The sequence below is a fragment of the Glycine soja genome, chromosome 6, assembly GCF_004193775.1.
Source record: "Glycine soja cultivar W05 chromosome 6, ASM419377v2, whole genome shotgun sequence".
In the NCBI taxonomy this organism is placed as follows: domain Eukaryota; kingdom Viridiplantae; phylum Streptophyta; class Magnoliopsida; order Fabales; family Fabaceae; genus Glycine; species Glycine soja.
In genome coordinates, this window is record NC_041007.1 from 16,467,199 (window position 1) to 16,488,124 (window position 20,926).

General features: G+C 35.1%; 2 protein-coding genes across 2 annotated transcripts; one reads left to right on the forward strand and one right to left on the reverse strand.

Annotated features, from left to right (window-relative positions):
* The first annotated feature begins 453 nt into the window (after positions 1–453).
* LOC114416500 (hydroxyproline O-galactosyltransferase GALT6-like) lies at positions 454–4,319 on the forward strand. The gene is made up of 7 exons (XM_028381384.1): positions 454–1,382; positions 2,009–2,241; positions 2,338–2,628; positions 2,728–2,856; positions 2,944–3,117; positions 3,503–3,610; positions 3,717–4,319. Exons 1-7 carry the CDS (start codon positions 566–568, stop codon positions 3,924–3,926), a joined length of 1,962 nt encoding a protein of 653 aa, XP_028237185.1. The 5' UTR covers positions 454–565; the 3' UTR covers positions 3,927–4,319.
* A 5,962-nt stretch (positions 4,320–10,281) lies between these two features.
* Positions 10,282–19,870, reverse strand: LOC114416501 (DDT domain-containing protein DDR4-like). Its single transcript, XM_028381385.1, has 12 exons — positions 19,107–19,870; positions 18,898–19,008; positions 16,723–16,809; positions 16,577–16,614; positions 16,416–16,497; positions 15,699–15,805; positions 15,429–15,594; positions 12,938–13,030; positions 12,625–12,748; positions 11,895–11,937; positions 11,554–11,748; positions 10,282–11,470 (listed from the first exon to the last, which is right to left on the reverse strand). Exons 1-12 carry the CDS (start codon positions 19,497–19,499, stop codon positions 10,699–10,701), a joined length of 2,211 nt encoding a protein of 736 aa, XP_028237186.1. The 5' UTR covers positions 19,500–19,870; the 3' UTR covers positions 10,282–10,698.
* Between the last annotated feature and the right edge of the window lie 1,056 nt (positions 19,871–20,926).

The window sequence follows — 20,926 nt, forward strand, 5'->3', positions numbered from 1 at the left end:
TTAGCACATTCTATAAACACATTCTAAAAATACTAGATAAATTCAATTAAATATTTTAAACTATTTCAAACACAATAAACAGCTTCTTACAAGAAAAACACATTTCAATTTTTGTTAACAGAACCATAACAAAAATGATCTTATTTATTTCATCAACTAATCATAAAAAAAACAATATAGTACAGAAGATTTCGTCTGAGATGCCACTCCGGCATAACTCGTTAAAGCAAAAGAATCCGTTGCAGCAAAGTTTAACGCTGAATGGTCCCACCTACCCTCGGCCACTTAACGAAATTTGATTTCCATTATTAATTTATTATTATCATTTTTCCCTATTTTTTTCATTTTCAAATTTTCAAACAACCCGTTGCCGTTTTTCTTCATTATTTATTATATATATATATATATATATATATATATTTTTTTTTTTTTTTTTTATTACGCCACAAAGTCGGTCACCTCCTCCTCCTTCTCTCACTCGGTGCTTGTTCTCTTCTTCATAACTGAGGCGAGAGAGAGAATCTTCATTCTTCACCAAAAGAAAAAAAAAAAAAAAACATCAGCGATGATGAAACGAAAGCTAGAAACCTTGGTGTGGCTAACACGAAAACGATCGATTCAGTTTCTAATCGGTGTTTTTTTCCTGTACCTCGTACTCGTTACACTCGAAATCCCGTTTGTTTTCAAAACCGACTTCGCAAGCGTGACCACCACGCGCCCCCCGAGGCTCCGAAGCGAGGAGGATTCGCTACGTAAAGAGTCCCCTGCGCGTCCTTTGAAAACGGTTTCCAACGCCGACTCGCCGAGTCAACTCGCTCACCGCCCCAACAGCAGTGTCGTTTCCGCGCTGGTGCTAAACGACGCCGCGTTCGACTCCCACGTAAACGACGGGTCGTCTGAACTCTACAAGCAAGTGAAGCACGCGCGCGAGGTTGGACGGAGTCTATGGGAACACCTCGAATCTGGAAAGCCGCTAACACGAACCGTTGCCGAGAACCGGCCCGGTTCGTGTCCCGGTTCGGTTTCGCTTTCTGGTTCGGATGTTGTTGACGTCTCGGGCGTCGTGCCGTTACCGTGTGGGCTCACATTGGGGTCCCACATAACGGTCGTTGGGAAGCCGTTGGCGGCGAAGCCCGATTTCGAGCCGAAGATAACGGTGGTGGCGGAGAACGAGCCGGTGATGGTGTCGCAATTCGTGGTGGAGTTGCAGGGGCTGAAGACCGTTGACGGTGAAGAGCCTCCTAGGGTTTTTCATTTCAACCCGAGGTTGAAGGGGGATTGGAGTGGTAAACCTGTGATTGAACTCAACACGTGTTACCGCATGCAGTGGGGTTCTGCTATTAGATGTGACGGTTGGAAATCTAAGGCCGATGATGATACCGGTGAGTTTCGGAACTGAAATTTTAAAAGTTTTTTTTTTTTGCGTGATTAAATTTGGAAATTCTTAAATTAGGAAATGTTTTATGATAAGTTCGATTATGGTTTGTCTTGATTTGGTTTTTAATTTTTAATTTTCTTTCCTTCTTTGGATTGATGAATTTGCTTAGAATAGCTAACGTACTTTACAAGCTCATCCGATCATAGTAAGGGTTGTTGATTTTTATAATAAATTTGGAGAAAAAAAATTATCCACTTAAAGTGTAAAAAGTTTTATAAGGTCATCTAATCTCAACCCACCATACCATATATCGTCAAATTTATTGGTTTTTATGATAATTACTTTAAAAGTCATATTATATTAACAGCAAATTATGATTGTAAAAATACTTGTTATTGCATGATCATTAAACTCATAAATTAGTCACAAGACATCTCAATGATGAATTTTGACTGACGATGAAAATTATTTAAAGAAATGTTTGATATTCCAAATTCTTTTTAACTTTGGTGGATTTTTAATTTTTTTAATTTGCTTTTCAAATTCCAATTTGTGATATTCCAATTTGTATGTGTGAGGTTGCTTGTGTTTGATTGTGTTGAATTGAGTTGTTGCTTGCATTGGATGCAGTTGATAGGATGGTGAAGTGTGAGAAGTGGATTCGGGATGATGAAGATCACTTGGAGGGGTCTAAGGCGACGTGGTGGTTGAATAGACTGATAGGGCGCACGAAGAAAGTAACTGTTGACTGGCCATTCCCGTTTTCTGAGGGGAAGCTTTTTGTTCTTACTGTTAGTGCTGGGCTGGAGGGGTATCATGTTTCTGTTGATGGGAGGCATGTGACCTCTTTTCCTTATGGCACTGTAAGTGATATATATCTTTCTCCTCGAAGTTGCTAACCTGGACTTGTAGATTGATTTGCATGATCACTTGATTTTGCGTTTTTGATGTTTTGGCAGGGTTTTACTCTTGAGGATGCCACCGGGCTTTCGTTGACTGGAGACATTGATGTCCACTCTGTATTTGCGGCATCTTTGCCTTCATCGCATCCCAGTTTTGCCCCACAGCGGCATCTTGAATTTTCCACTAGGTGGCGTACTCAGCCACTTCCTGAGTCTGGCGTCGAATTGTTCATTGGTGTCCTCTCGGCTGGAAACCATTTTGCTGAGCGTATGGCTGTGAGGAAGTCATGGATGCAACATAGGCTCGTCAAATCTGGAGCAGTGGTTGCTCGTTTCTTTGTGGCACTGGTAACGGTTACTAATTCACAGGCTTTCCGTATTTAGAGTTAAGATCTTATTTCTGATATTCAGTTGGGGTTTCTTACTATTTGATTGAAATCTTGGCAGCATGCAAGACAAGAAATTAATGCAGAGTTGAAGAAGGAAGCCGAATTTTTTGGTGATATTGTTATTGTGCCTTATTTGGATAACTATGACCTTGTTGTGTTGAAAACAGTAGCCATATGTGAATATGGGGTGAGATATAGGTTAATTAAAAAAAATTGAACTGTGAAAATACAAATTCTTCAGTGATGTATAAGATTTGCTTCTTATTGTTCATAGGTACATACAGTTTCTGCTAAGTATGTCATGAAAGGTGATGATGACACTTTTGTTAGAGTGGATGCTGTTATCGATGAAGCAAGGAAGGTTCCAGATGGTTCAAGCTTTTATATTGGGAACATAAATTACTACCACAAACCCTTGCGCTATGGGAAATGGGCAGTGACATATGCAGTAAGTAACCACAACCATTGCAGTGCTTCTGTTTAGAATTAAGGAGTGAGAGTACTTTCGAAAACATTGTAATTTTGTTTATGTTAATGTGAATTAACAAAATGGCTATATTTTGATCCAAAACATGCCTGTTTTCTTCTTAGCTTCCACTTCCCATTTTGTCATGCATTCAACCATCCTGTCCTCTCTAATTATGGTTAGCAACAAGTTGCAGTTGCAACCTTAGTCAGCTGTCTGAATTTATGAACTGTATACCATGGTTCTTAAGTGTGTTTTGTCATATTGTGATTGATTTAACAACCTAGGTCCCATACTTTCCTACTGTGACCACATTAAACTTCTTGTATTAATTTGTTGTTGTTGTTGTTACCTTCTTTTTCTCCAGGAGTGGCCAGAAGAGGATTACCCACCCTATGCTAATGGCCCGGGTTATATTTTGTCATCAGATATTGCACGCTATATCGTATCTGAATTCGATATGCGTAAATTAAGGGTTAGTAAACGTTTTTCATTGCCCTTTTTTCTCTGTTCTTTCATAGTGGCAGAACCTGAGTTCCTTCCATTTGGCTGAATGTTTCTGTGATTTCATCTTTATGCAGTTGTTCAAGATGGAAGATGTGAGTATGGGAATGTGGGTGGAGCAATTCAACAGCTCAAAACCAGTACACTACTCGCATAGCTTGAAGTTCTGCCAGTTTGGTTGCATAGAAGATTATTACACCGCCCATTACCAATCGCCTAGGCAGATGATGTGCCTGTGGGATAAACTGCAAAGGAATTCAAGGCCTCAATGCTGCAACATGAGATGACAGAGAGAAAAAACATAGGTTGTGTGATCTTTGATTCCAGTGAAGAGGGACACAGAGAAAACAAGTTTTGCAGTGAAGCCATACCCTTCGTATTGTGTAAATAGCTGTGGAGCATGGTTAGCTAAACAACGCCCTGTATAAAATGGCCTTTTTTTTATAAAAAAAATCTCTATTTATTAGTGTTTTTCTGGTTCTTTTTTGGTACCCCTTTTTGGGGTTCTCAATTCTTTTGATCGGGGATTGGAAGATGACAAGGAAGGGGAAGGTGGGATGGGAATATATTGATGCAGATGCAAGTTCTGTATAAAAATTTGAGGGATAGCATTCGATATCCATAGAAAATATGGATTATTTATTATTACACCATGCTGGTGCTTTTTGCTTTTTCCCTAATTCCATGTTTCCAACTTTTTTCTATTTCACCATAATTTTGACCTGGTTCTGCTTTTTTTTTTTTTTTTTTTTTTAATTTATTAGTAATCTCCCACCAAGGTTTGGATGGACGATGAGTTGGTCAAATTACAATTAGGAAGTATGGCCTTCCCCTTTGGGGGTAATGATAGAAGCTATTGATTAGTTAACTCTGACCACGATGATACGGGTTCATACTCAGAAATTAAAAAAAATGCTTGTTTGGAGATTAGATTGCAATTACGGTTGTAAATGAGCTAAGCTATAAATCTCGTTTGTTTAATAAAATAAATAAGTTTAAGATTGGGATTAGGCTTCATTATTATTTAAACAAGTCAAACATAAATTACAACAACTACCTAGATTTTTGTTTGGCATATATTTATATTTATAGGTTATTATCTAGTATTAAAATGTTTTATTAAATGTATTGATAAAGTTAAAAATAATTCAAAGGAAAATTTTCTCAAAATAATAAAAATTTATAAATTAGTTAAACAAGTTATGTTACTTCAAACATTAGACTCGTTTAAATAAATGAGATAATTAGGTGTGTAAATGGACATAATATTAGAGTTGAGTTAATCATAATACTAGAATTCTAGAAATTTAAGTTTGATATATGAAAAAAAAGTGAGTGACTTAAGCTTGATTCATTTTTTTAAATAAGTCTAATTAAAAGTTTGGACTTATAATAACGCTTAAGTTTGAGTTGTTTATCTTATTTACTTTTTATTTTGTGATTTTTTTTCTTATTTTTTAATTTTATTAATTTAGCATTTAATAATTTTTATACTAGATGATAATAATCTACAAATATAAATAGTATTAAAGATGTGGTATGATATTATAAAATTTATGTAATTTTAATTTTCTTATAATATTTGTGTGTGTACCAATTTTTAATGTCAAGTTTGTAAAATTTAGAATAAAGTTTGGAATAGTTTTAAAAAATCAAGTGAAATCTCAAATTAAAATTTATTTATTAATTAAATAAACAAGTTGGGTTAAGTATTTAATGAGCCAGCTTTCAATAGTTTATAAATAGCTTAATTCATTTACTCCTCTAGAAAAGAGCTTGAGCCATCCAATTATTTTTTTAAGCAAAAAACCGCAGAATTTATTTACAAGTTAAGCTTAAATTTCTAATTCTGACTAAACTCGACTGGTTTACACACCTATTTGCATTACCTACAAGGTTTAGTTTTTATTATTATATTTTTGCATTGGAGACGTTAATTTCGTCTCAATTACTCTATCATCGAAGCTGTCCATCCCTGTTATCTTGTGATTAATACTATATTATAGTAACTTTATTTTCCCTAATCATTTAAATTTCTTAAATGAAAACAAAAAATCAAGTCGGAATACGTACGCATGACACGACTCGATCTTTCATCTTTCATCTTTCACCAAATTCATGATCCAAGGTTGCATTCACTCTTTCAAACAGACTTGGTCACCATTTTGAAAGCGTTGAGGAGAAAAGTTAGTCCTCCGATAGCAGACTCAACCAATTATAATTAAACTCAATAATTAATGAGTACTTACATAAATTATTTATATTTAAAAGGAATTTCATCGAGTTTAACCTGGATATTTACTAGTAAAATTTGCGGAAATGAATGATGGTAATTGGTGACACAGCGTGGTGGGCACTCTGGTCTTAGTCGTCAGTCAATCTTTCTCTTTCATTGTTTGTGCAATGATTATGGTTCATTGTAATTCAGTTGGTCATAGAAGTTGGGAGTTAGAATTTAATTTTGAAAATACTTTTACTTGGAAATTAGCGTGTTAAGTTGGAAATTAGGATTATTTATTTTGACTAGACCTTATTTGACTTGTATATAAATATTGTTCTTGATGATTTATTTGCAATGTCTTATCACGTTGACATTAAAATACATATTGGGGAAACCTTGAAGATGGAATCTGTGTGTCTATAATGGGTTGTGTTTAATTTAAAGATCGGATGAATATGGGCTCTTAGAATGGATCACCAAGAGCAGTAATGATACCAAGAAAATTCAAATTAACGAAAGTAAAGTTGCTACTGTTTGTAAGAAGAACAGATGTCGATCGATGGAAAATTAATACTTCTCTAACACACCATAATGTTGTATTTTAAAAGGCAAGAATCCTCATTTTGCCTAGACATGTTTTGTTTCTCTTGTTTATTTATCAACTTGTGATTAGTAGTTGTACGTGAGGGACTTGCGTGGATGAGCTTGGGCCTCATGGGCCTTTTCTCTCTGAATTTTTGGCTCCTAGGTTCGTTGACTTACAAGTTCTATTGTCTTAGCGATTGACTGAGAAGTTCATGTTGTATCTTGAGGGATTGCAAGGGCATATAATACGACAACAAGAAAAGTCTCAATTGCCAACAAATTTTTAACACCCCACATACAAAGCCGACTATGCTATACAAATAATCATCTGGCTTTTTGGGTTTACCTCAAAGAGTTTCTAATAGAAATTTTTAAGAGATGAGTATTGTTTCTTTCAACTCAAATCACTTTTGTCATGCTTGTGCGCCTCATGGGTGTAAGAGTGTGTTTGGTTCCCTCTTGAAACCGCGTTCAGTGGGGGTTTTCTATTTTTCAAGACAAGAAAGTATAAGAATGAGAGGAAGAAGTCTTTTGTTGCTTTAGAATGAAAAAGTAAACTATTATTATCCAAGCATGTTCTAATTAGTTTGTGAATTTTGAAACAATGGGAGAAAAGCATGGAAAGAATGAGAGGAAGAAGAATATGGAGATGGCATGGAGAAGAGAGAATTACATGAAAGGTTGAGGGAGGGTGCTGTTAAAAACAAACGTTGCAGCATAGTGAGGTCTCGGGTGTTTGAAGAAAACGGGAGGGAAGGGCTAGTTTTTATTTTATTTTATTTTTACTTTAGTAAAATGGTGTGTTTCATTGAATCATTAGTTAAGGTGTTAAAGGAAATTATGCCTCATGTATATATCAAACATATGTATAATCGAGGTTTTAATAAATGGTTCGCAATTACAATTTTGGCCACAATTTAAGGTTTTGTTTCCATAATTGTAATTACATAGTCGCATTCATTTATAACTTCTCACAATATCAAGAATCATGATAAAACTTTGAAATTCACTGTAATTTAAAAACTTGTGTATACTAGTAAAACATGTTATCATATCATCTCATTATAATACATGGCACCCTATCAAGTCAATATTAATCTCGTAACATTTAGGGTGTGGAAGAAAAAATATTTGAATTAAAATAGAGAAAAAATGTGAGACCCACAATATTTTTTGAAAAATTCCTCATGAATAATACTTCCTTCCCACAAACAAACCAAGGTTTAATATCTATTGTTTCCTTTTCCTCCCTTATTAATTTGGTGTTCCATATGAAAGAAGGAGAAATAGTGAAGATAATTTGTATTCTGCTATTCACAGTATCTGGAAGTACATGAACAAGGTCATCTTCGAGAATGCTCAAGTGGACTTGTGGAAAAGCTTATGGATAATATTAAATATCAAGCGTGGACATGCATGGCTGAGTTATTATGTACCTTGTCTGTTTTTTGCGACTGTATCTTCATATTTATGCATTTCTTTGGTCTATAAATAAAGATTCAGCTCTATTGACCCAACCATTATTGGTAGGGACTTTCTGCTTTTCACTTGTAATTGTGCTATATCTTATAAATAAAATCCTTTTGTTTGCTGATCTAAAATTAAATAGTACATACTACTCTATTTCGATAAATGCTTTCTGTGTTGGTATCAGGGACGGATCGGGAAATGCACCAAATGGGGGTTGAAATACTTTTTTACACAATTATTATTTAACTTCTAATGAATAATTGTTTAATAAATAAAAAGTTCTACAAAAATATTTATTATTAAATTTATGTGTAAAACTAGAAATAAAATCTACTAGAAGAAAGTTAAACAAATATATTAACTAATACTCTATTTTTTTAATTATTTTCTCTATCAATATTTATTTTTATTTTTATTTTTATTTTAGTTTTCTTCTCATGTATATCACGGTACATGGTTTGGTTCTTATATAGGTATATTTGGTGCAATGTAGGGTATGATTTGGTTTATGCGCAGGTGTGGTTTGAGTGTGCTCACCAGATCCGATTTAGTACATGTTTGACTTTGAAAACTCTCGTCTATTTAGTGTGCATTTCTAGTTGGTGGTTTGTTACCAGTTTAGTTTGGTGTGCATAATAATGAATGTAGTTTAGATTTTGGTGGAAGTCCATTTTTATTTAGCGCAATAAAAATCCATTTCCTATGGGTCTGGTAAGCTGAGGATTGCAAACGGTTTTGCAACTTTGCTTCTGAAGGGTCTTTTGATTTGATTCTGGCAATGATGCATTGCATTTCTAGTATGTCAAATGTGAGACTGTAGTGAGTTTGATTTGCATTTTCTTCTTTGTCCAATAACTTCAAGGAAAAAATACATAAAATATTTACTATTGGTCCACTAATAGTGCTATAAATTTTCTGGGTCTGCTACATCCATCATTCTCCTGTTTGCCTCTTGATACGATTACATAGTCATCAGTATGATGCATTGATTGAATTTCTAATCTCTGTGGTGCTTCTGTAGGTGCAACAGATGGCCCTATTGGTCTATTATTTGCCGGAGGAAAACCTTCTCGAGTTTTAAAAGATATTGAAGTTCTAAATTGGGTTAAATTGTTTTAAACTAAAATCAATATTCTTTTGTCTATATCAACTAGAGAGACATCTTAAGTGAAAAAGTGGTTTCGGGGTTTAAATTATGATCAATATATCCATTATTACTTGAATTAAAGTACTTTCTTTACACCCAAAAAATTAAAGTGCTTTACAAACTTAACCCGCTTTATCAACGATATATTCATTCTTAGAGTGTATTTGTTTTAGGGTTTGTAAAATCATTCATAACAATGTAAACTTAGCAATGTAAGATTTTCGTGGTTGTTATAAACTTTAAGATGTTCCTATGAGACTCTATAAACACCTTGGCATTTCTTTCCTTAAAAAAAAAAGATATTCCTAGATATCATTGATTCGCAGGAATAAAATATTATATGTTTTGTTCGATTTATGTTCTAATAATTTTGTTTTGAATATATTTATGTTCTAATAATAAAGGATGGGAATAGGGAGAACATTATCTAATTTAATTATCAACTTTCATTTTCACTCCATCTTTTTTTGTCATTAGAGTTTAAAATAAGATATTGTTAAAAATATTTAAATTTAACCAAACACAATTTTAGATTTACAAAAATAATATTCTTTGTTAGAAATATTTCTAAGAATGACCTTTCATAGAATGTTTTACATTCTGACTTTTTTTTTATCATATACATTATCATTTAGTGATAAAAAAAATATATACAAATATACATTATCACTTTACATGTCTCATCAAACTTCACACATTTTTTTTATTAGCAAAACTTCACACACATTAGAAGAGTAAAAACTTAAACAAATTATACTAATGCTGGTCATTTCTTGAAATTTCACTTGATATTATACAAATTATACTAACACCTACAATGACCCCTTACAAAGTACATTCAAATAATTTTTTTTAAAAATATATTATAAACGTTACCGAATAGGAATATCATGTGAAATTTTAAAAAAAATAAGGGTAAAAATGTAACTTACCCTAAAGACATTTCCATGCTATATCATTTTTAATAGTTTAAAATTGCTGCAATGCTTTTAAGAATTACATATTATATGCCAAACATTCAAATAAAAGTTTTATTTTGTATAGAAAAAAATAAAGATTATTTCATATTAGCAAAATCACCATGAAAACCAACGACATTAAGAAGATAGTTTATGCATGCAATCCCAAACAACCGGGAAACTAGCAATTTCTGTAGAGAAATCAAAAGTGAGACCATTTTTTTTTTATCTGATCAGAAGAACGAAGACCAACAACCCTATACCTCAAAAACTGATCACTATCAAGAGTCCATGAAGAGAGAGAGAAAAAAACTACAGGGCTTGATAATCAAAAGCCATATCTTAATATCTATTTAAAGTTACAGTACTTGTTAACAGTTATTGTACACCGATTGCATGGGCCAAATAACGCCCAACAAATTCTCATTCATTTTCCTTAGACCCTTCTTTTGATGTAGAAACACTAAATACTAAAAAATGACTACCTAATCTACATAACTCAGTATCATGCTGCTGCTGCTTCTGGTGGCAAACTCATGCACCAATTGCTGCTGCTTAGATATTGCCATAGGAAGAGATGTAGCCGAAACTTCCTCTAGGCACATAACAAAATTTATAGTTCTATTATCATACATGTCTTTTGGCTTCCTTGATTGCTTTTAAGCAAAAGGGTAGCTTCAATTATCATCATTGCCGCCTTCATCTTTCAGTGTTGTTGTATTTGGACCATCATCAAAACCTGAGCTAGGGGCAAGCTCATTCAAATCAAGGAAACGTCGCTTTGCGGTGCCCTCAACTTCCTCCTGACCTGGACTACTAGATTTTTCAGGAGGCAGGTTTTGGTTTTGTTCATTCTCCTCTACAGCAGGAGATTGGTTATTTTCTTCTGCAGGGTAAGTAACGGGCTCAACTGCTTTGGTTTCTTGTTCTTCCTCGTCATTGCCGTCGGAGTCTTCACTTTCCATCATATACTCCCCATTCTCAGTAGGATCTGAGTGATCGTCTGATGCATTGGACTTGTCAGATTTAATGAACTCTGTCTCTGAATCAGATATCTCGTACCTTCGGTAATTTATACGGCTTTTAGTTTTTGCCCTCTTACTACGTCTTAGACCTGATTGAATCTCACCCACAGACCTGACTTTAGTTTCCCTCCTAGTACGGCCTGCCAGTCGCTTGAATTTACGGGGCTTGTCACTATCCTCACTGACACTCAAGGAATCTTCTTCGTCTTCAACATGATCTTCATCCCAATGATATTCTTCATCTCCTTCAGAGCCAGAGCTACTAGAAGCCTTCCTTCTCTGCTTACGTTTCTGGAGATACTCTTCATCATACACGGCTTCTCCAACAATATCATCATCGCTGTCATAGTCAGCCTCATTATCCGACAGTGCTTCAACAAAGTCTTTCTCCGAATACCGTTTAGGCTTCTGTCTTCGCCGATTGCTAATGTGAAATAACAATTATCAGTGAAATAAGATCCAAATCATTGGAACAGATTTGAAGGGAGAAAAAACAAAACTACAAACCTTCGATCCAAGTCCAACATGTCAGTTTGATTCTCTTCCTCCATATCATCGGAGTCAGGTGATTTTGGAGATGGCATGCCAAAATTCAGGTCTTGAGGGTCATGTGAAGGACCACTCCATTTACCATTGGTTAAAGCTTCAGGTTTTGCTCCTGCTTCTCTCCTGGGTATAAGTTCTGGGGATGGTGGTTTCCGTCTGATAAAGAGAAAAACGTATACTATGCTGAGTACAAAGCAAATAGATGCACATGATTGGCCATATGTAATATTGAAAGATGAAAACACATCAAGAACAGCCAAAAAGAGGAACAAGAATGTAAGATCAAAAGATGAATTCCATACTTGGTTATCTTAATTGCTTCATTGATGGATCGATCGTAATCATCTGCAATGACAGCAATGTCAAAAGTTAGCTCAATGTAAAATCAGCAAATACTGATACTAAAGAAATAAAGTTTACTTTTGTCCAACCAAACAGAATTAGGTAGTTCAAGAAACTTTTTATCATAATAATAATAGCAAAACAGGAAGTTGAAGTATAAAGTTGCATCCTGGATGCACAATCAAACTGTCAACTTGCCCATGTCCAGATTTTGTTACCACCGTTCATCACTATCGATGCACAGCACAGTTACAAATATGGTTGTGTGTGTGTGTGTGTGTGGGGGGGGGGGGGGGGCATGGTAGCTATGCAAAATCCAATGAAACATTTATTAGAACCAATGACTCAATGAATGATCCAAAAACCCAAAGTCAAAGTAGTCAGCCATCAGAAAGTCCCACTAAATTATCCCTGTACTTGTGAATCAGAAGCCCCCCAGGTCCATGGGGAAAACTTTTTAGTTCTGCTAAAACCAGACATTTCCTAAGAATGAAATAGATATTGGTTATTCACGCTACTTGCCCCAGAAGGTACCTAGGGCCCTAACATACCCACAACAATCAACTGCAAAAATAGTGACCTGTCTAATATACTCCAGTAGTCCATGCAAAGAAAAGAAAAAAAATGAGGAAAATGAAGAGGCCAACTCCAGCTGTGAAACAAAATGCAAACAATGATAAAACTTCTTACCAAAAGTGTAGGTAACAGGTTTTCTATCACGAAGTGAACGCCCAGGGGCAATCCCATCAACACCCAAGAAATTATCAAGAAGAAGAGCTTGTCTGTGTTGTTTTTTCAGCAACTTCTCCTTTCTCTGCACAAGACAGATCAATTTTGTCAGTTAAAAAAGCACAATAGGATTCTTCATGGATCATTTATCAAGATAAAAAGAAGAGCAAACATGAATTCAAGTTCAATTATCAGAATGCCCCATCTTCTCAATTTTCTCAACCCATAACCTAAAAAAGGGGATGGGAAAGTAAACAAACAAAAAATAAAGTACCTTGTGAACTTTCTCGATTTCAGGGAGCATGTCTATTTTCACCTTCTTCCCAACAGATGCCTCCATTCTGTTTTTACTTGTGAAAAGCTTCTCCTGTGCAATCAGATGAATAAAAGCAAATAAGATGAAGCTCAACCGAAAAAATTACAAGAAAATAAAAAGTTGCAATCTTTATGAAAAATGGCAAAGTTAGTTCATTCTTGTATTATTTCCCTTACTTTGAAAATGAAAAAAATAAATAATGGTCAATGCTACCATCTATAAAAAAAATATATCAACATTCTTGAGTCTGTCAGAAAACAAAACATAGAAATAGAGTTGTAAACCATAGGATTCAAGTAGGGTAATCAATCCCACTTAGTGCGAAAAGGCTTAGTTGTTGTATCAGCATTCTTAAAGTTTACAATGAAACTATAAAGTAATATTGGTCAAAGGGTAGATCATTTGATGGGATTGAACAATCATCTTATCCCATTAAATAATTGCTGCCGATCTCTCAGGTTCCCAACACTGATGAAGACTTCAGTCTGACCAACAATGTTAAACTAAGCCCCCACCTTTGCAAAAAGGAAGCTTAAGGTACAGTAATAAATATGCCATACACTTCTTTCTAATGGGAGAGTTTTCTTTCATTTCATAAAGTGCAATTAAGTAACTACAGGTTTTTTTAACATACTAATTTGTATTATAAATAGAAAGTACTTAATACTAATAGTGCCAAATTACACCCTCTGACTGCTTTAAGTTCTCTGTCGGAATGTGTTCTTTGCTTCATGCATATTGTGGCCGAGATTGCAGCCTTTCATGGACAAACTCTGCCTATAGAAGCTGTGACTCTGAACTGGGCAAAATTCCTGTTTTGTTTGTCCAACTTTTTGCCATTGTCTGCTCATTTTTTTAGGGAATTATTTCTGATTTTTTTGGAATCAGTACAACTCAAGGGTTAGAATTTCTTCATCCATAAAAAAAACCCAGCAGCCACACTCTGTTCACACCTTGGCGTTCTTCTCTTCCAACACATTTTCAGACTACCTCTCAGCAGCTGCCAAGCATTTTAAGGCCAAACATGTCCTTTTTGGGTGGCTCCAACCTCTGTTCTCAGGTCTTTGATCCATCATCTATGTTTGGTATGACTTCTTCATTTTCCTCATGTTCTTCCTCTTTTGCATATCTCTGCCCATCTCTACTTTGCATAGGTCATTTATTTTTTAGTCTTTCTGTTCTATTTGATTATACTTGTTACTTATTTAACAATTGTTTTTGTTTGAGTACATAATTGTGCCAGCACACAAACTTGTTAGACAATTGTTATTAGTTACTTGTTACCCTCTTTTTATTTGCCATTTGCTCAGTTTTGGCTAGTTGCCAACCATGCTTGTTCTATTTCTGGCTATACCCACTTCTCTGCTCTAATTTTGCTGTTTGATTATTGACTTGATAACTTATGCTTTAGATTGAAGGTGATTGTATGGCTATACTTGACTTCTAAGTTCTAATTATTAATTATCAATACATCTTTGATTTTGGTTGATTTAGTTTTGGAGCATTTAAATTTGTAGTATGAATTATTCATGGTGTATCCATAATCCTTGGTATAGCGACCATCCCACTATTCACCATTCCATTATAGTATTTTTGGGAACAGCAGGATAGACAACTATGACTAAATGTTCTCATAACTCAATGACAGGCAAAATCTTTTGCAATAATGTGAGACACTTTCACTTGGTTTTTTTCCTCAGAAATGCCTGCAGCTTCAGAAATCAAGCTTTATCACCTTATTTTTTTAGAGAGCAAATTGTGCTTCTTGCATCCGAGGTATTATTCTCAAGGTTCTCTCTCACATATCCCAAACAGAATAACCTTCTCATCTTTTTTTTCTCTCTTTTGTCTCTCGTTATTTATATGTGTGTCCTACAGATTACAGAATGTGTTCTACTTCTGGCACTTACTCTACTTCGATAAATTTTGCTTTTGAGAAAAATAATTTTTTCTTTAGCATATAGATATAGTATGTAAAGGTTTTTTCAATTTCCTTATTGATATTTCAAAAAAGATTTTTCATTTTTAGCAGTCATGAGAAATGACAAAAAAGAATGAAATGTGAAGAACATAGATAATGTATGTAAGAATATTATACGATTTTAACAATCAAGGTTTTGATTTTTGTTGTTATTAGGTTTGATAAATAATTTGTGAATCTAATGGGATTCATTCAAGGACAATAATTAACTTTGAATTTCTACTAAATAACAGTTACCTATTCAATAAGTTCACTTATAACTTTTTAAGTTAGGGCTTCTAAATCATAATAAAAGTAGTATCAATTTGTGATTCCAGATAATACATCACATTAATTTACTTATTAATCTATCAAGTGATTCATTATCTAGTTCAAAACTTATAACTCAAGTCCCAATTCCCAGCAAAACACTGATCAACTGTTAAAACATGCCCACTGAACATAGATAGATGAGCTTCAGTAACTTACAGAAACATCCTGGAATTCATCAAAATTGGTAGCAACTGTTTCCCACTGGTAGGTTGTATTAGAAAAAACCTGGGAACCTCTTGGTTTCCCTTTCTTCATTTGAACCACCTCAGTTTTCCTTATTTCCCGATACAACCTATGACCAATAATTTGGTCATCTTCATACCTGCACTCATGTGAATAAAAAACAAAAAAGACAAATGTACATTAACTTTCCAGTATGACACTTCAAATTTTGAACAGTTTCAAGTGAAAGCACATGTATATTACCAATAAGAAATTCCATGTGAATCACCGCCAATACGCTCCTTACGGAATGTTGAAAGTGGAATGCCATGTTTGATTGATCTGTCAATGTAACCTCTGATATCTTCTTGCTGCAAAAAAAGCCAAGTTTAATCATGTACATTACCAAGAGGGATGATTAAAGGTAGGATATGTCAGTCAGGCAATGAATGATTTGCCCCTCAATCTGCCTTCATGGACACACTTAGTAGTTTTGATCTTGGGAATTTGAATACTTGCTGTACTCTGCTGTTCCTCCTCCCCCCACCCCAAAAAAAAAACCCTTTTTCAAACCCCACAAAGAAAGTTATTGTAGAATAGGGTTGATTAGTTAGACACAATAGCCATTGGCGCACTAAAATAGTGCATAGCCATGCATATTGTATTACAAGACAAACTATTGAGGCTGATTATCTAACTACAAAAGCCCAAAGAACCACTCAACATGAGAGACAGGATAAAATAAACCTAGGAAGGGTGGTTGCAACTTGAACACAAAACCAAGCAAACAAAAATAGTGAATAGGATAAATCTCATGTATGGATCATAATGGAAGTTAATTCATCATGAATAGATTGCATAATTTCAAAAATTCAAGCTAAAATCAAGGAAAGCGGCCTCATCCCACCATACTAGCATTCACTCATTCAAGGAAAAGGAATATAAGAAATATAGATACAAAAACATTAATAGTAAAAGTACCTCAACACGAATGTCACATAATGCTTTTAAGATGACCACACGAACCCCTGGATCAAGTGATTTATATACTTCAACCTCCATTCTGCCATATCAGCATAACATGAGACTTGGTAAACACATAAAGTGGATTTTAGATATTGCAAGACTAACTGATTACTTACCCATGTGAAGCAACAATAGGAAGATCCCCATCAGCAACCTGCATTTGAATTCCATTTTCATATTAGCTCTTGAAACTGCAAAATGTTATATTATTCTGAATTCTGAATTATCAGCTTGCTTTGCTTTTAAAAAAATGTTTAATTACCCATTGCCACCAATCTCTCAATTTTCTGCATAATACGGTTATCCAAGTATCACGTGAGAGTGCCATTCGCGTAATGGGAGGAATTGCCTATAAAAACATAGAATTGATGTTGTTATCAGACCAGCAGCAATTTTGCAAGCTTGTGACATGGTATACAAAAAAAATATGTATTGATCTTGCAGAGGAATAGATTTTGAGGGAGATCAGTGCCCTGTAAGGCTGTAACTCTGGCTTAAAAGACAATGACAAACAACTCTTACAAGCCCTGAAACAGCAAGACCACTTATATTAAAAAGCCTTGACTTTCTCTCGCTCATTTGACAATATCTACCTCTCCACTCACAAAAGAGACTAAGCAAGATTAATATCATTATAATGTTTAATCCGATTTTAAAAACTTAAATGAGTTCAAGTATCACCAAAGTTTTGCTTAGCCACACTGCTCATAACTCAATAGATGAATGACCAGTGTAAGTATAGACTTTATAGCAGCATAGACATTGAGAAACAGAGACTGGGTTACTGCAGCTTAAAATACAAAACTTCAAGCACCTCTGCAAGATCTGGAAGTGTTTGACCAATAACATTAACAGCCTAAACTTTCTCACACCCCAGTCCCCACTATCTTTTTATCACTCATCAACCTATGTACCTAAGAACTAAGATACTAGTAAAAGACTCATGCAGATTGATGTCATTATAATAGTCAACCAAAAAGCTAAATTTCAAAACAGTTCAACTACCACTGTTTTGATCAATGCATCTCCATCGACAAACTCATTACATCAGGGAAGTGTAGAATATGCTCCACCTCTAATACAAACACTTTCTCATTGTAGTACAGGAGTTTCAATACAGAGCTAAATCTTCAAACATTTTACTGAATAATTTTCCAACAATATTAAAATCTGCTAGGAAGCTATAGTTCATGTAAGAAACTTTGTAGTAAGAATCAGGTACAATGAAGACTTTTGTCTCAAATTCTGAGAATTCTTCACAGTAGGCCTTTTCTTTAGTAATTTCTTTGATGATACCTAATCGCTTTTATAAACTGTCCAGCAAATTATACATCAGAGTCTTGCAACGATGATCATGATTATCTTTGAGATTGATTTGAACCCAGAAAATTAGGAATAGGGCCAACAAGGCCAAAACCCAGCTAAAAAAATTCCGCAGGTGCATTTGGATGTTGTAGCCATTCGATACAGTATATTACGTTGTACTTAGAAACAACAGGAATAATTAAACAATTCTTATGGTTGCACCCATGCACACTATCCTTCAACAGTGAAATTGGCCTCTAAATCAGAGCAGAGAGCACACACAATCAGCAGAAGTCCCCAGTTTAACACTCATGCACATGAAAGGAACAACACACATTTATCTTTTTCAAAAGGTGAAGAAAGGATTTCTCATACATGCAACAAAAACCTCCAATCAAGTACCTGCTTTGTACTTACCAATTTCAGTCAAACATTGAACTCGATAGCAAAACAATCATGTCAATCTTCCAATATTATATTGGTCAACCATATTGAGGCCATGAGGCCATCAAACAAGTAATGTACTTACAAACTCCACATTTGCGAGTGTTTAGTTCCTTCCATCGATTTCCAGATTCCAAAAGTTTCAACCACCCCATCGAATTAAGACTCATTCCAACAGTCAAGTAGTGACTTGTACTCAAGTTTATCATTCAGATTCGACCCATTCCCTAGGAAAATTTGGACAAGTTCTCACCTTTGTCATTTTATTTACATTCCCAAAACTTACACTAACCAAAGCACATGCCCCATTGGACAATCTATTCTCTTTCAACCACAGCTACCTCCTAATAATACCCTACACTAACAAGAACTCCACTTCATAGCTCTGAATTTCTCTCACACCCAGGCAACGGCACACTCAACAAAACTAGCACAAAACTACAGCTTCAAATTCGAGATATGCAGCCATAACCACAACACAACCACCGCAAAATGACTCAAATTCAACAAAAACATACCAATGCAACATCCAACAAACTCTTAACAATAGCAACAACAAGCACAAAACTAACACAGCCCACAAAGACTAGAACTTATGAATTATCACCCACATTCACAGAAGAAAGAAGAAATGCAGTTTATACAAAAGAACAAACCAAAGGAAGAAAAATAATCAAAAAGCACCAACCTTTAGCAAAGGCACATGTATATCGCCCAATGTGTCATTTGGGGTGAGCAAAGCCGTCTCAAACTCTTCAGCCGAAAATTCTACTGAAATATTCAAAAGAGGCCTAAACAGCTGCAACAACAACAGCCACACAAACCTTGAGACACAAAGAATATGAATGCATAACAAACCCAACGAAAAGCAAAAAAGACAACATTTTCGAAGCTCACATTCAAAAAATTGAGTATTGAAGCCAATTCCCACATGGACCGGAGGTTGTAGCGCGGCAACTGCGCCGCCGGGGGCGGTTCCACCAGCGGCGTCACGATCTTGCTGCATTGCTGCAGCTGCGGCGGCGGCGGCGGCGATGACGGCGACCCCTCGCGGCGGGGCTCCCTCCTGGCGGCCTTCGGCCTCGCCGGCTGCGATGCCGAGAGGAGGCGCGCCGCCGCGCGAATAGTGCAGGCGCGGGAGGGGCGACTCCGAGTGGGGGCGGGAGGAGCACCAGCATCTACGGCAGCGGTAACGGCGGTGGTGGTGGTTGTGGCGGTTGTTTGCTCCTTACGCGAATCGGATTCCGGCGAGGGTTCGGTGGTGTCTTGAGGGGGAGATCCTTGGGACATGGTGTGAAACAGAGAGATCAAAAGGGTTTTAGCTTAGGTAAGGTGGGATTACGTGTAGAGGATCATGGTTGGGTTTGCATTGAAGACGGAAAATCAAAGTGAAGAAGAAGAAGAAGGGTTGTAGAGAGAGAAAGAGACAGAGGCACTTCTTTCTTCTTCTTTTTTTTTTAGAGAGAGAAACAATGAATGTTGGAAGAAAAAAAATTAGAGCAGTGTTTTTTTTTTTAACGGACCGAAGTTAGGGACACAAACCCTCAAATGCAAAGGTGCATGTGCCTATGTTGTTCTGCAAATATAAGAAACTCAAGGAAAAAGAAGCAGGGAGAGAGATGGATTTTGGAGAGGGTCAGAAACACAGTACTAGGAATTTGGGTTTGATTTTCTTTTTTACACTTATTTGGTAAAACTGTTTCTGTTTTTAATTTTTGATCGTATGGTTGTTATGATTTTGTTTCGGGGTTACGCAAGTAATTTTTTTTATACCATAATAGTAGTATAGAATATCGTATTCACCAGTTTTAGTTTTATTTTATTAATGATTAATTTTTGTAATCCGAGATTAACGACTTGCTGATAGTTATGCAGGTAATCTGATTTTAATTTTTTTTATTTTCTAATTTAAATAGCACTAATTTTCTAAACGAAAGGAAAATTAGTAGTAGTATTGTGTGTCACTTGTTTGTTGTTTCTATTGGTAACTCCATGTCCAATTTGACCTAAGCATCCTCCAGGAATGAATTTCAAATGCGGATTATGTTCCCCTCTTTGGCTAAAGGATTACGGAAACCACATTGCATTTTGCAAATTCATTACTTTACCGGTATATAAAAACTGGAAATCTGACACTCACAAAACATAAATTAAACTCCCTTTTCTTTTTATCCCATAAAAAAAGGGGGGAAACACGATAATAATATATCTATTCTAAATAAGTGAATATATCTTCGGCCAATAATTCTGGCAAGGTCTAAAATAACAACTTTGTATGGGTGGAGATTTATGGTAGACCCATAGTGTATATTATATCAACAATATATCATATATGGTACACTTAAATCGACAGATCCCTAACACCTTTTCACCTATAGGATAATAATCAACTTCTATCTTGAAATGGGGTGAATTTAAATGGCAGGGAAAGAGGAAAAAAATAGAGATAGAAAATGTGCTTGAACACTTCTTTTTTTTATATATTAGTTAGTGTTTCTTCGTCTATGGTGTCCAGAATTTATTTACTTTACAATTATTTTATAATTATTCTTGTATGTTCAAAACTTTTTATTTTAATTTTTTTATTGTTTTGATATGTAAAGTCTAATATCTTTTAGAAGTTAAAATTAAGCATAATCTATAAATATCATTTCTTAATTTGTTAAGACATATTTTAATAAAAAAAATCATCACAGACAACTATACTAAAATAAATA

Coding starts and splice junctions, on each gene's coding strand:
- LOC114416500 (XM_028381384.1), top strand. CDS start 566: ATGATGAAACGAAAGCTAGAAACCTTGGTGTGGCTAACACGAAAACGA. Junction 1,383..2,008: donor TAAGGCCGATGATGATACCG/GTGAGTTTCGGA, acceptor CATTGGATGCAG/TTGATAGGATGGTGAAGTGT. Junction 2,242..2,337: donor CCTCTTTTCCTTATGGCACT/GTAAGTGATATA, acceptor ATGTTTTGGCAG/GGTTTTACTCTTGAGGATGC.
- LOC114416501 (XM_028381385.1), bottom strand. CDS start 19,499: ATGTCCCAAGGATCTCCCCCTCAAGACACCACCGAACCCTCGCCGGAA. Junction 15,595..15,698: donor TCACATGGAATTTCTTATTG/GTAATATACATG, acceptor ACATGAGTGCAG/GTATGAAGATGACCAAATTA. Junction 12,749..12,937: donor AAATCGAGAAAGTTCACAAG/GTACTTTATTTT, acceptor TGTCTTGTGCAG/AGAAAGGAGAAGTTGCTGAA.